We start from the raw sequence: 15162 nt of genomic DNA on the forward strand, positions 1-15162 counted from the left end.
ACGAAATCATTTGGCAGTGGCACATTTTTATGGATGGTAAATATCCAGTATTTGGCTAACATAAGACAACAACGACTACGTGAATTTCACTAGAATTTCAAATTGTAGAATTAGTGCAAATTTCGATTGCAAAACTATACAGTTTGTATGAGGGACTTTTTACAAGCTAGCCGACAGCTAGCCTGGCTTTACAGCTAGCAACAACTGTAGCTAGCGTTTTGGGCCATGTTCCTGTTCTCTGAATTGGGTTCTATATCTAGCAAGTTATTTTACAGTCCTGCCATTTGTTATTTCTTCCTTTATCATTTTTATTCCTTTGGAATTGCGTTGCCGTTGTATTTCGCAGTAGTGGCCAATGCTAGACTCGTGAGTAGTGAATAGGCCTATACCTTGATTTGGGTTAGGGTTAGCCATGTACTTACTTTTTTAGCCATTATGTTTGACTCAGTTTATCATCACAGTTTGTTGAGTGTGTTGAATGTTTCATTCCAAAATACAGAATTTTTGTTTAAATGCTAGGTTTCATCATTGTGCCAAACAAAGAATGTTTAATTCAGACATATTTTACAAAACCCTTTATTCTTGAATGCCCATGTGCATTTTTGCAGTATGTAGGATTTTCTTGTACAATTTCAAAAAATGGTCCAGATTACAGTTACTGCCAGAAGACAAGGTAACTCTTGAGTAACTAGTGAAGAGTTAACATGTTTGTCACTTTAAAATAATGGTCCACATCACAAGTAGTTCCTGCAGGATAACAAGGTAACGCTTGAGAAATTAGTGAGGAGTTAACATGTTTTCACAAGTAATAGGCCTTTAATAAGTCTAATTTTATATTTGACACATAGGGTACAGGCATACATTTCTGTGAGGCACTAGTGATATTCTAACAAACATTTTAATCTGGAAGATTACGGTATTGCACTTATCGCAACATAAATGCAAGATGCAAATTGTATTTGACAATGTTTGTATTCATATCCTAAAGAGAAGTCCTCCCCAGGCGGCTACTGTAACATAAATGTAGGTCTTTGGAGTCTGAGACATGGAACTGACACTCAAGAGCTCATAATAGTAAACTAATCCAAAAAATCTGTGTCAGCATCACTTCCTAATTCTTAAAAATGTTAAAATTATCATTATTTGTATTATACCATGTTTAAGTTTGAAATAAACAGAGAACATACGTCCATCTTTTGGTAAGAGTAGTCAAAATCTCAACCTGTAGTTATCGTATTTGGGTGGATATAATATTCATAAACTGGTTTCCACAAAGAACCCATTTGAGGCACAAGCTTCTGAAAAGTTATGACTAAGTTAAAAGTAAAACAACCGAATAAATCACTTTTTAGACATTTACTTTTGTGATCAGTAATTAATTGGTCATAGTTAACAAGCAGTTCTCAAGAGGATACATTTATTTAGTAATAACCAAATACCTACCAAGGAACTACCTTTGTTGTAAATTAGCTATTACTTACTGCTTAGTTAAACTTGGTTCCATATTAGTTAATAGTATAAATTCGGTGTTAATGTAGAACTACCTATTACTTCCTGCATAGCTACTTGTTGACAACGGACCATTATTCTAAAGTGTTACCAAGCCCTTTGAACTGAACTGAGATAGAGAGAAAGGGAAGGATAGATGGAGAGAGAGGGAAGGAGAGCTGGAGAGAGAGGGGAAGAGAGATGGAGATAGAGGGAAGGAAAGATGGAGAGAGAGGGGAGAGAGTCGTCCTGGCCAGTTGTCAAAGTATTGGAGCAAGACAGAGTCGTCCTGGCCGGTTGTCAAAGTATTGGAGCAAGACAGAGTCGTCCTGGCCGGTTGTCAAAGTATTGGAGCAAGACAGAGTCGTCCTGGCCGGTTGTCAAAGTATTGGAGCAAGACAGAGTCGTCCTGGCCGGTTGTCAAAGTATTGGAGCAAGACCCTGAACCCCTAGCTGCTCCTGGTGAGCAGGCCAGCTGCATGGCAGCTCCACCACCATCAGTGTGTGAGTGTGTGTGTGTATGAGTGTGTGAGTGTATGTGAGTGAGTGTGTGAGTGTGTGTGTGAATGGGTGAGTGAGAGGCAATAATGTCATACACTTTGAGTACTGCTAAGGTGGAAATGACAGAAATGCAGTTCATTTACCATTTATATCTAACCCTAACCTTAAATAAAAACGATATTGTTCTACCCTACCTATAAATGCTAAAACCTTTATTTATGGAACAGGGAACGTCATTAATTATTCTCAAGTATTTCAGGGAGGTTTGAGATGACAGTCTGACAATCGGTCTATAAAACAAGTTGACAGTCTTCATAGCTGCTGGTAAAGTTGGTTACATAACGTCAGCTAAACAAGTTCTCTCACGCAGATAGGAACACGGAGTAGAGAGGGCTACACTCAAGAGGAACACTAGTAGAGAAGGCTACACTCAAGAGGAACAGAGTAGAGAGGGCTGCACTCAAGAGGAACAGAGTAGAGAGGGCTACACTCAAGAGGAACACAGAGTAGAGAGGGCTACACTCAAGAGGAACAGAGTAGAGAGGGCTGCACTCAAGAGGAACAGAGTAGAGAGGGCTACACTCAAGAGGAACAGAGTAGAGAGGGCTGCACTCAAGAGGAACAGAGTAGAGAGGGCTACACTCAAGAGGAACAGAGTAGAGAGGGCTGCACTCAAGAGGAACAGAGTAGAGAGGGCTGCACTCAAGAGGAACAGTATCCTACCACACCGGGACAGGTGGGCCTCAGTGCTCCGTCTGCACGTTGCTTTGGATACAAGCTCCTGCTACATCTGAACATATCAGATTGCAGAGGCTGAAGCAGAGAAGCCAAATCCATCCTGTCCCCATTTAAATACCCCCCAGCCCAGGTACCCAGCCCCCAGTCTGCGTAATGCCAGTCCTACCGATTGTAATCCTTGCCAAAACGACATACATATCATCAAATTTCTTAACTTCTAAACTTGTTGATATCCAAACCAACATAAAATTAATATTTACAATTTTTGGTACATTGCCTGCTTTTACTCTTGTTAACTTGCAACAGAATCAATAAACAAATGTTTATTGAAACATGAAAACAACAGAAACAGAAAACGAGACCTAAGTAATGAGGCTTCGACAGAAGTCGAAGAGTCAGGGTGTGGTCTGCTGGCTTTGGTTACGGGAGGGTGTGTTGTGTGTTGGCTCTGCCCTGTGCCAGGGTGTGTTAATGAGCCTGTAGCCCTGCTAGTCCTGCACTAGTTATAGCATGCTATGTCTTGCCCTTTCACACACACACTGATATACACACACTCAAACAAACACGTGAACACACATGCTGGTTTCAGGCTGGGCTGTTCGGCAACCCAAAGAGGAGGCCTACAGTTTCCAGGTGTTCCATCTTCGATATGTCTTGTTTCATAACAAGTCCTGGTCCCCTGCTATGTCTCCTGGTCTGCAGTTTAAGTTAATGATGTTCAAGCTGCTAAGTGGTGTCAACTTTAGTGGTCAGCCTGGGGTCGATACGGGTTACGATGGTACACCTGCTTTTTAGTTGTTCTCCAGTGATGGAAAGATTAGCCACAGGTAAGCCAAGTGTTTAAATGAGAACAATTATAAACCTTTAACCAACTCAAAGGTCATGTGATGCTGGTGACCTAAGAGTAACTACGAAACGACAGGTTGCCTATTCTGTTCCCAAAATCCTACAGTCATCGACTTGAATTTGTAGATAGCTTTTCTGAATGCTTTACTATCCGACTGGTAATGGGCCATTCACAGAGAAGCTGCAAAGCTCTTCTGGTGAACATAGTACAGTATGGGCCTGGGGCCTGCAGGCTTCGTTTCACCCTTATAATCACTCTCACATTTCTAAGCTAAATCTCTTGCCAGGTATCAGTGGATCATCATAAGCTTCACACTCTGAGAAAAGAGGCAGGGAGAATTCCACAACCTGTTCCAACAAGAGGCCTGAAATGTCACCTGTCACATCTTAGCACATCAAATGAGTACTAGTGACAACTCTGTCTCTCACTGCTGTCCCTGCAGGATGGAAAATGTCATTTTTAAACAATCAAATATAAAATATAACGATTAGTTGTGGACATCCGGAAGATTCCTCATGAGGTCCATCATGCAGTGTACCAATTCCCTAAATTAGCTTCTGGATCAAATGTGTATTTTGTTTCAAGTCTTTGTCATCCTTGGGCCATTATGAGAAGAAAAATTATCCTACATACCATTGTTTATGCATGTAGGTACTGAATGAGCACTGTGCAAAGTGGGGGCGAGGGGCGGGGCTGCACCCGGGGGGCGAGGGGCGGGGCTGCACCCGGGGCTGCACCTGTCCTTTACAGAGGGAGGCGTCGGCATGTGTCATCTCGATGTGCCCCAACAGGAATCTTCTGTACAATTAATTATGTCTCAACATGAATCTCTGCTCAATATGTCTCCAGCGTTCCACAAACCTTTTTGCAAGGTTGAAATGTTGTTATTGCTGCACCGTCATCTCATTGGAAAATGTAAAATTGTAGTTGAGATGTTATTGTTACTATGGCTAGTTACAGTCCACCTTGGCACTAAACACCAAAACACAATTCATTTTGTAACAATTTGTCACTTTGCACTTATTTTCGTTGATTGTCTACTACAGTTTTTATTGGCACTTTTTATTGCTATGGATTAAAACACAAATGAACATGTTAAGGTTCTCTGCAGAACCCTGTCATGTTTGAGCTGCAAAGTTGTTTGTTGATGGGAAACACTTGGCGGAAGTCCCAGGGTGCTCTATTCAGTCACAAGCATCTTTGTGTGCGCTGCTCAGACATGTTGGTCAGCATCAGTCTCTCTTGGCAGCGGGCCTGAACTCAGGGCAGGGACACTACCAGCCGTTGTGTTGGAACATGCTTGAACTCTTTCTCTCCTTTATTCTACTCTTCTAACTCCAATTTAACACATGTAACATTAATATGACTTAAAGATAATTTCATCTAACCTTTCCCTGCTCCTCTGTAACATCACCACTCACAGTCATGCTCTTACCAGAACATCATGACTGCAGATGATGAACACAAGGCCAGGGTTAGACATTATAACCAGGCCAGGTGCACAGACAGCCTGCACAGACAGCCGTGGTCCACAACCCTAATCAATCACTGCTGCTCCTATCAACAATCTGAGTGCTACACAGGACCAGGACCATGCAGTAGAACCAGGACCAGGACCAAGTCTGAGCTATATTATGTCTACATGATACTCATAGCCAGTTCAACAGGACTGTATGTCTATATGATCAGATTTGTACCCCATCATCAGTTGGACATGGGAAAGTTATTTGCACAGCTCCTTCCACCCCTGCAGGTAAATGGCATCTAAAGGCCTCATGCCCAGAGGGCCTGCAGCAATGTCTGTGTGAGTAGCTGGGTGTACCCTGGACAGATCAGGTTACGAGGCACCCCTACCTGCCTGACGTGACAGTTGAACAGCCCTCCTCTCCCTATCTCCCTTCTTCTCTCCCCGCAGGTAAGGCCTGGGACAGGTACACGCCATGGTGAAGTGGGTGGGGCCAGGATGGGGTGTGTGGAGACTCCTCCCCCTCCGAGGCAGATATAAGCAGGGTGAGTCCAGAGAGGAGGCACTCAGAGGTGTCTGATTCTCCTCTCAGTGAGCTCCACCGTCCTTTCCTTCAGCCCTCAGGAACAGCCATCATGAGCGTCACGTACAAGTCCTCGTCCTCCAGCAGCTTTGGCGGCGGCAGTCTGAGCGGCGGGCTCGGAGGGTTTGGAGGCGGCAGCATCAGGAAGAGCTCTGGCTTCTCCAGCTTCTCAGCAGCAGCGGCGCCCATGGGCTCCAGCCGCATGAGCAGTGTGTCCATCAGGCGCTCCGGCGGGGGCGGCTTTGGTATGGGTGGAGGTTTAGCTTTGGGCGGAGGTAGCTACAGCATGGGCGGTGGCGGAGGTGGCTTCGGTATGGGCGGTGGCGGAGGTGGCTTCAGTATGGGCGGAGGTGGCTTCGGTATGGGCGGTGGAGGCTTCGGTGTGGGTGGAGGCGGAGGCTTCGCTGCTGCTCCCATCACAGCTGTGACTGTCAACTCGAGCCTGCTGGCTCCCCTGAACCTGCAGATTGACCCCAACATCCAGACCGTCCGCACCCAGGAGAAGGAGCAGATCAAGACCCTCAACAACCGCTTCGCCTCCTTCATCGACAAGGTGAGTGCCCCTAATCCTCTGGGATGTCTCCCCATATATATATATACATATAACTTGGCAGCATGCCTGAGTAGTCTCCCCTCTCCCATCTTGGAGAGCTCATAAATATTTCACAGCTGCTGAAATGCAAAGCATGTCAGTGCTGCCCTTTAATCGGAAACAAACGCTCAGTATAGTGATACTGTAGCGAATGCATTGTGTCTTGGCTGCTTCACAACCAGAGGACCAGAGGACCAGAGCATGATGGGTCCTCTGGTCAGCCCGGGGCACCCAGGCGCTTTCAGGCCGGCTGCAGAGAGAGAGGATCACTTGAGTGGCACTGTGGGACTGAGCTAGCGAGGGGTAGGGGGAAACCTAAGAGCAGGTAGATCCGATGACCTGTACCTCTCTCGGAGGGGGGGGGATCAGGTTCCCTCCAGTCACCATGGCAGCAGCAGCCACCCAGCAGAGTGCTCTGAGTGTGGCATGAGATGTCATGGCCAGGGCTACAGGGCCTCTTCACAGTGCTGTCAGTGTGTTTCACACACAAAAAGAGAACAGGGAGAAAGAGGGAGGGAGAGTGGGGGAGAGAGGGGGGAGATTGATGGAAAGAAGGAGTGAGAGTCAGGGAGAGAAGGAGGGAGAAAGGGAGGTGATTAAGGAGGCTGCAGGTTCCATCCAGCAGCTTCTGCCTGCAGGCAGGGTGCAGCAGCTTGACATGATCCCTGATGAGAGGCTGTGATACGCCCTGCTGTTATATGCCCTGCTGTTATATGCCCTGCTGTGATACTGTAGGGCAGGGTGGAGCTCTCCTGTCAGCCTCGCCCCTGAACTGTGCTGCTGCTCATAAGGAATTATCCTGGGGAGCTGTTAGGACTTGTTAGGAGTCAACTCAGTCCACAGCTACATGACAGCAAACAACCGGCAGGTCCACACTGCAGCCAGCCAACCAGCTAATCCAAAATCAACCAGCCAGCTAATCCAAAATCAGACAGCCTGCTAATCCAAAGTCAGCTAACCAGCTAACCCAAAGTCAGCCAGCCAGTTCTGGAGTTCTGCTACCTGAGTACAGCTCAAACAGTGTTGAAATGTTTTCTCCTTAAGCCACACCCACAACAACCAATATGGCATGCATAGCCAATTATATATTATATGATAGATATAGTTATTTATTTAAAGGCCTACCTGGATCATTACAGAGTTCTGCAGCATTGTTCCTGACAGCCAACGACAACTGTGGTTTGCCCTCAACTTCCTTGTCACCTGACAGTAGTCAAGTTAGTCCTCAACTTCCTGGTCACCTGACCCTTGCTCTTCTTCTTCTCTTGCTGGTCCCAGGTGCGTTTCCTGGAGCAGCAGAACAAGATGCTGGAGACCAAGTGGAGCCTCCTGCAGGACCAGACCACCACACGCTCCAACATCGACGGCATGTTTGAGGCCTACATCGCTAACTTGCGCAGACAGCTGGACGGCCTGGGCAACGAGAAGATCAAGCTGGAAGGAGAGCTGAAGAACATGCAGGGGCTGGTCGAGGACTTCAAGAACAAGTGAGTCACCAGTAAGACACCAGTACCCTCTGAATATCCTTTCTCTCTCGTTCCTTCACGTTGACATCCTCTCTTCCTCTGTTCAGATATGAAGATGAAATCAACAAACGGGCCGCAGTGGAGAACGAGTTTGTCCTGCTCAAGAAGGTGAGTGTGAAACTGGAGGAGCCCAGTTACAACCTGAATCTGCTCGAACCAGGTTTGAGTTTTACTGAGCTCCAACCACAGATGTTTTGGCTCTTGGACAGGTTGTGTGCTGGGTACATATTCAGCACCCTTACTCCGTAGACAGTAACGCCTCCATGTGTGGTTGCAGGATGTGGATGGAGCTTACATGGGGAAGGTGGAGCTGGAGGCCCGGGTGGATGCCCTCCAGGACGAGATCAACTTCCTCAGAGCTATCTACGAGGCGGTGTGTACCCCCACCAGCTGCTCCTCAGAAGACGGGCTCACCAGGCCCTGCGTCAAGAAAACACACACTGTGCTGACTGTTTTACCTCTTTCTCTGTCTTTCTTTCTCTCTTTCTCTCTCTCTTTCTCTTTTTTTCTCTACAACCATTCTCTGCTCCTACTCTTCTTCTTGTCTTCTTTTTCTCTCCCTCTCTGTCTGCAGGAGCTGTCTGAGCTGCAGGGGCAGATCAAGGACACCTCAGTGGTGGTGGAGATGGACAACAGCCGCAACCTGGACATGGACTCCATCGTGGCTGAGGTCCGCGCCCAGTACGAGGAAATCGCCAACCGCAGCAGGGCAGAGGCTGAGACCTGGTACAAGCAGAAGGTAGAGTTAACCGGGTGGCTGCTCATTCTATTCTTCACTATACTTTTTATTCTTTTATCTGATTATTTCATCCAAAGCGACATACAAAAAATGCAAATACAGTACAATACACAGGGGTTTCTGCCTGGTCGTTTAACATGAACATTGAAAACAGATCAAAGGATGAGATGTTGATGAGGCCTGTCAGTTCCTTGAGAGGAGACTAAACACCTGACTGTCTGCAGTTTGAGGAGATGCAGAGCTCTGCAGGGCAGTATGGAGAGGACCTGCGCAGCACCAAGTCAGAGATCGCAGAGCTCAACCGCATGATCAGCCGGCTCCAGAACGAGATTGAAGCCGTCAAAGGACAGGTAGGTCCTGCTGCAGGCAATGTCTACAAGCCCAACCTTGGTGAAATTTAGAGAAACTTGTTTGATACCCAGTGAGCTTCAGAGAAAGTCATGTGATACCCAGTGAGATTGAAACCACAAATGATCCATGTTTTCTCCTCTTCTGACATTTATCTTATACTCTTATACTCTCCCCTCCTTCACGCCCTCTCCTCTTCTCCTTCACTCCCGCTCCTTTTCTCCTTCACTCCCTCTACTATCCTCTTCTCCTTCACTCCCTCTCCTCTCCTCCTCTCTTCTCCTTCACTCCCTCTCCTCTCCTCCTCTCTTCTCCTTCACTCCCTCTCCTCTCCTTCTCTCTCCTCCTTCATTCCTCCTCCTCTCTTCCTCTTCTCCAGCGTGCTAACTTGGAGGCCCAGATAGCCGAGGCGGAAGAGCGTGGAGAGCTGGCAGTGAAGGATGCCAGACTCCGCATCAGTGACCTGGAGGCAGCGCTCCAGAGAGCCAAGCAGGATATGGCACGCCAGGTGAGAGAGTACCAGGAGCTGATGAACGTCAAACTGGCCCTGGACATCGAGATTGCCACCTACAGGAAGCTGCTGGAAGGAGAGGAGACCAGGTAAACAGTGCAACCAAGACTCCATCTTGGGATCTTCTGTGTCAAACAAGGGATGTTTTTTTGATTTTTTTTTAGATTAATTTGATTTGATAACTGCTAAAAAGTCAAATTAAAGCTTGTCCTCCAGATTGAGTAACACTCGCTCCCTCTCCCTATCTCCCTCCCTCTCTCCAGGATCTCGTCAGGCGGTGGAACTGCCACCATTCACATCCAGACCTCAGGTGGTGGAGGAGGCGGTGGTGGTAAGAACACCTTCCTAGATTCTCACATACACACACCAGTCCCAGTACTGTTCCTAGATTCTCACATACACACACCAGTCCCAGTACTGTTGTACACACTGTTGTCCAGCCTGTTGTTTATAGATACAGTTCCATTATGTGTTTATCAAGTAGAATAGAAGATGTTCAACTCATCTGCATCATGGGTCAGAGTGTTGACTTGTATCCCTCTCTCTATCTCCATCCCTCCATCCCTCCACCCCTCCATCCCTCCACCCCTCCTTCCCTCTCCCAGGCTCCGGAGCAGGGTTTGGGATGGGAGGAGGAGGAGGGTTTGGCTACGGCGGCGGCAGCGGGATGTCCATGTCCCTGGGAGGAGGAGGAGGAGGGGGTGCGGGCTACGGCATGAGCAGCATGAGCAGCGGAGGAGGAAGCTTCGGCAGCCTGAGCGGAGGAGGAGGAGGGGTGTCCATGTCTCGCTCCTCAGTGGTCCAGAGCAGCAGACGCTATTAAACAGAGTTTTCTGACCCTTCTTCTCTCCTTCTTCCATTCTTCCATCTTCTATTCATCCCCTCTTCACAGACCTAGCTAACTCACTTACACTCCTCATGTTCCCGCTAGGCAGTCCCCTCTGACCTACAGCCCAGCGGCCAGCATGTGCTGCAGGGGCACATACACAGACTGGCCACTAGGAGATGCTGTTCAGCTACAGCCCACTCTAGTCTCTGAACACTCATAACTAACTAGGACAGAGAGCAGTATTTTCTGAACTACACCAGCAAAGGGACTTCTTCCTCCCTCTGTCAACCAGGATGTACGGAGACACAGCAGTGATCCCTTTGGCCATGATAGAGCATTCTTAGTGGGTGATGTTTTAACTATAAAGGCAGTTACAATATTTTGTTTTACAGCTTAATATTTTGATTAAAAGGATTTTCCATCTGAAGCCAGTGTTAGCCATGCCTTATGTGCTTTACTGGTGCCATCTTGTGACATCAGAAGTGGACAAAAAGTTCTCTGTTCCCTTCACAAGACCAGCTCTCTCTGTGCCCTGTAGGCCTCCTACTGGCACCTGGTTTCAGTTTTGTTCCTTTCTTTAAACATTTTTACTAAAAAGTGTCTAGACTGTTGTAACCAGATTCCTCTGTTGTGATTGCCCTGAGATGTTGTACCAAAACATGCTGAATAAACCCTGAGCTCTAGATCAAGCTTCTGTGATTCTGTGTCTTCTGTAGTATCTCTGTATGCTTGAGACCGGGGGCCGTGCTAGACACAACGCTCTACTGGGGTACAGGTATCTCTGTACATGGCCCACATTACTCACCACAATAAACACAGTCCATTGTACTTCCCTTACTTAACCAAGTATTGCTACACTATAATACACTACAATAATTCAAAATCTAGCCACCTTAACAACGGTTAGCTAGCCTAACTAGCACCAGCTACAGTTTACACAGTTAGGCACTAACCCTGTGTCGGACAGGTCCGGCCTCCTCGTCATCCTCTAATTGCAACCATGAATGGTTGAAAAACATTTTTGGCAAAAAAGTAACTTTTTTTCAAATTATTTTTGTAAGGTTGAAAGAAACTCTTTACCCTGTTTTAGGGTTAGGGTCACATGGTTTTAGGTCTGTTTTAGATGTTTCTGTTCTCTTCTTCCCCGTCCTCCTCTCCTTTCACCGTGTGTTAGCGTATCCACACGTCCGGCCCCGTCTGTGTGACCGCTCCGTGTCCGCTATCGACTGGACTCATCTTATCCATCCAGCCTCGGTCCGATCTATGCCACATGGAAGGCAAAATACTGAATTTTGTCACTTTAGCCATGCAGTGTAAATGCAGCCACACTTGCAATGCAACTTTGTTTCATTTAGGACAGTAGTCTGCGACCATGAGCAGAGCACCCTGAACTGTGGTACATTGTTTCACTGTTACAGTTTTATCAAATCAAATCAAATTTATTTGTATAGCCCTTTTTACACGCAAGCATGTCACAGAGGGCTTCACATACACCCATATAACTGCCCCTCAACCAACCTAAACCCTCAAGGAAGACAAGGAAAAACTCCCAGAAAAACTTCCAACGGGAGAAAAAATGGAAGAAACCTTGGGAGGAGCAATTCAGAGAGGGATCCCCTCCTCCAGAGACGGTTGGTAAGAGAGAGGAGCAGAACACAAGCTAAACATAGTCATACAATGTCAATGGGTTTTGAAACACCAAAATCCATTGTTCAGCTTTATTGGCGTTGGATGGGACCTGGAAACTCGCTGTTGGCCGTCATGGAGACTGGTTTCCAGCCCCACACACCAAGACAGCGACAGCCCCCCTTGGTTGGAGCATGAAATCTGTTCCGGGGTAAACAACTCTAAAATAGGTTATATTTATACGAATAAGGATGAAAACAACCAGTCCCCCGTTGTCTCCAACTAGTAAACTATAACAATATACAGCAACGGAACTGTTACAGTAACAATATACAATAACAGGTTTACTTTATTTTTTAACATCTAAATGGGCAGTGTGAACATAAGCTAAAATTACAATTTAAAAGTTACATGTGATACACACATAGGCAAACGCACACCCCAGGTTTACATAGAAAGTACACACATACTTACTTTTAACAATCATAGAATTGACTAAACAAGAACGTTTTTAATCTAGTTTTAAATGTTGAAACAATATCAGCCTCCTTAATTGAGACAGGTAATTTGTTCCAGAGAAGAGGTGCTCTATATGAGAACGCCCTACTTCCAGCATTTTTTTCTTAATTTGGGGTATTACCAGATAGCTGGCATCTTGAGATCTTAGAGTCCTTGCGGGGCAATAGGGTGCAAGGAGACCGGAGAGGTACAGTGGTGCCAATCCATGTAGAGATTTGTAAGTTAGTAGTAAAACTTTGAAATCAGCTCTGGCTTAGATAGGGAGCCAGTGTAAAGAGATAAGAGTAGAGGTTATATGATCAAACTTTCTTGTTTTTGTCAATAGTCTAGCAGCAGCATTTTGTACCCGCTGTAAATTTTTCAAGTAAGTAATTGGGAGGCCAGAGAACAACACATTGCAGTAGTCCAATCAGGACGTAACAAAAGCATGTATTAGTTTTTCAGCATCATCCTTTGAGAGGAATTTTCATATTTTGGCAATATTACGTAGATGGAAAAATGCAGTTCTGGTGATTTGTTTAATATGGTACTCAAACAAAAGGTCTGGGTCCAATGTGACTCCTACATTTTTTACCAGCTGGCTTTGAGATACTTTGACGCCATCTAAGTTTAAGGTCAGATTGGATAAATTATTTCAGTATTTTTTAGGGCCGAAAATCGAACCTCGGTTTTATCCAAATTAAGAACAAGGAAATTTGCTGTCATCCAAGTTCTCAACCCGGAAACACATTTTTCCATAGCATGTGGAAATTCTCCAGGCTTTATGGACATGTATAGCTGAGTATCATCTGCATAACAGTGACTGTTTATACTGTTACAATGTTACACTGTTGCATTGTTACACCATAATAGCTTAAACTGTTACAATGTTATACTGTTACACTGCTACACTTGTTTCGGGAGTACAACGGTACTAAGGAATGGTTTGCTCAACCCAATGCTAGTTTCCTCAAGGATCTGAATGACTTGCTTAGACTGTTGCTCTTGTTGGTTAGTGGTAGCTGATTTAAACTGTTGTATTCTATTCTTTTTTAATTAATCCTATTTTTTGTATTGCTTTCCTACAGGTACACTTGCACTTACAGATTCATGTTGTTTAATTGTAACTTGCTTAACTACATGCTCTTATGGTTTCTTCCCTTTAGCACTTATTTTTTGGTTGTTCACAATATGTACTTCTTGTTTTGGCTACCCGTAATGCTATGGGGCTATCTTGTTATTATCAGTGACCTATGCACTTTGTAAAGCTCTCTCTTGGAAGTCGCTTTGGATAAAAGCGTCTGCTAAATTAATAAATGTAAATGTACACTGTTACGTTGTTATACTGTTATAGTTTCACACTGCATATACTTAAACTACAGAGTTACATCACTATAAAGAAGGCATAACTGAAGTAACAACTTCTTCCTGATTCCAGGGAGTTCTATGATCAGCGTGATCAGTGCTAGCTATGGGCACAGACAGTGTGGTCAGCGTGATCAGTGCTAGCTATGGGCACAGACAGTGTGATCAGTGCTAGCTATGGGCACAGACAGTGTGATCAGTGCTAGCTATGGATGCACAGACAGTGTGATCAGTGCTAGCTATGGGCACAGACAGTGTGATCAGTGTGATCAGTGCTAGCTATGGGCACAGACAGTGTGATCAGTGCTAGCTATGGGCACAGACAGTGTGATCAGTATGATCAGTGCTAGCTATGGGCACAGACAGTGTGATCAGTGCTAGCTATGGGCACAGACAGTGTGATCAGTATGATCAGTGCTAGCTATGGGCACAGACAGTGTGATCAGTGCTAGCTATGGGAACAGACAGTGTGATCAGTGCTAGCTATGGGCACAGACAGTGTGATCAGTGTGATCAGTGCTATCTATGGACACAGACAGTGTGATCAGTGTGATCAGTGCTAGCTATGGGCACAGACAGTGTGATCAGTGTGATCAGTGCTATCTATGGACACAAACAGTGTGATCAGTGTGATCAGTGCTAGCTATGGGCACAGACAGTGTGATCAGTGTGATCAGTGCTAGCTATGGGCACAGACAGTGATTGTTACCGGCCTCAAGTCTAGGGGAACTTGGGCCAGCACAAACAGGTTCCTTATGCTTGAAAAGTGAAGGAACAAACACAGGTGTCAAGGCATGGAGTTCACCTTTATTAACAATCAGTAAAACAGACTACCATAAAAGACAGGCTACAACAATCATTTCATATTCACTGCCAAATGCATAATCAGTCAACACAAGCGACCACCGTCCGTGGCCCAAAACCATGTTCAATCACAATGTTCAAACATCAAACACCCACACAGACATTTTACCAACGCAACACCCCCCCTTACTAGTATGCTTGTTTTTAGATCATCCCCACTCATTTGCAGCAGTTTAAAACCCACAAGAAAAGGTTGTATTACCTTGAAAAGTGAAGGAACAAACACAGGTGTCAAGGCATGGAGTTCAAACAAAAGCTCCCCAATTCCTTCTTTTATCCCTTCCTGCCTTGCAGGATGCATCCAATGACACCTCGCTGTCCCTAGTGGACTGGAGTGAACCAAGCATGATGTGTGTGGGCGTGCGGCACTGAAGATAGCCCGCTACATGATCGGTGCTAGCTATGGGCACAGACAGTGTGATCGGTGCTAGCTATGGGCACAGACAGTGTGATCAGTGTGATCAGTGCTAGCTATGGGCACAGACAGTGTGATCGGTGCTAGCTATGGATGCACAGACAGTGTGATCAGTGCTAGCTATGGGCACAGACAGTGTGATTAGTGCTGGCTATGGGCACAGACAGTGTGATCGGTGCTATCTATGGGCACAGACAGTGTGATCAGTGCTAGCTATGGATGCACAG

General features: G+C 45.8%; 1 protein-coding gene across 1 annotated transcript; it reads left to right on the forward strand.

Annotated features, from left to right (window-relative positions):
• The first annotated feature begins 5609 nt into the window (after window positions 1-5609).
• Window positions 5610-10856, forward strand: krt5 (keratin 5). The gene is made up of 9 exons (XM_084680626.1): window positions 5610-6175; window positions 7493-7701; window positions 7788-7848; window positions 8018-8113; window positions 8315-8479; window positions 8704-8829; window positions 9207-9427; window positions 9602-9669; window positions 9944-10856. The coding sequence occupies exons 1-9, from the start codon at window positions 5675-5677 to the stop codon at window positions 10159-10161; spliced, it is 1665 nt and encodes a 554-aa protein (XP_084536752.1). The 5' UTR covers window positions 5610-5674; the 3' UTR covers window positions 10162-10856.
• Window positions 10857-15162: the final 4306 nt, after the last annotated feature.

The sequence above is a fragment of the Hypomesus nipponensis genome, chromosome 18 (genome assembly GCF_054491055.1).
Source record: "Hypomesus nipponensis isolate SF chromosome 18, ASM5449105v1, whole genome shotgun sequence".
Lineage (NCBI taxonomy): Eukaryota > Metazoa > Chordata > Actinopteri > Osmeriformes > Osmeridae > Hypomesus > Hypomesus nipponensis.

Excerpts from the sequence above, each read along its gene's own strand:
- krt5 (XM_084680626.1), top strand. The coding sequence starts at position 5,675 with ATGAGCGTCACGTACAAGTCCTCGTCCTCCAGCAGCTTTGGCGGCGGC. Across the intron at positions 6,176-7,492 it reads TCGCCTCCTTCATCGACAAG|GTGCGTTTCCTGGAGCAGCA; the intron begins GTGAGTGCCCCT and ends TGCTGGTCCCAG. Across the intron at positions 9,670-9,943 it reads TGGTGGAGGAGGCGGTGGTG|GCTCCGGAGCAGGGTTTGGG; the intron begins GTAAGAACACCT and ends TCCCTCTCCCAG.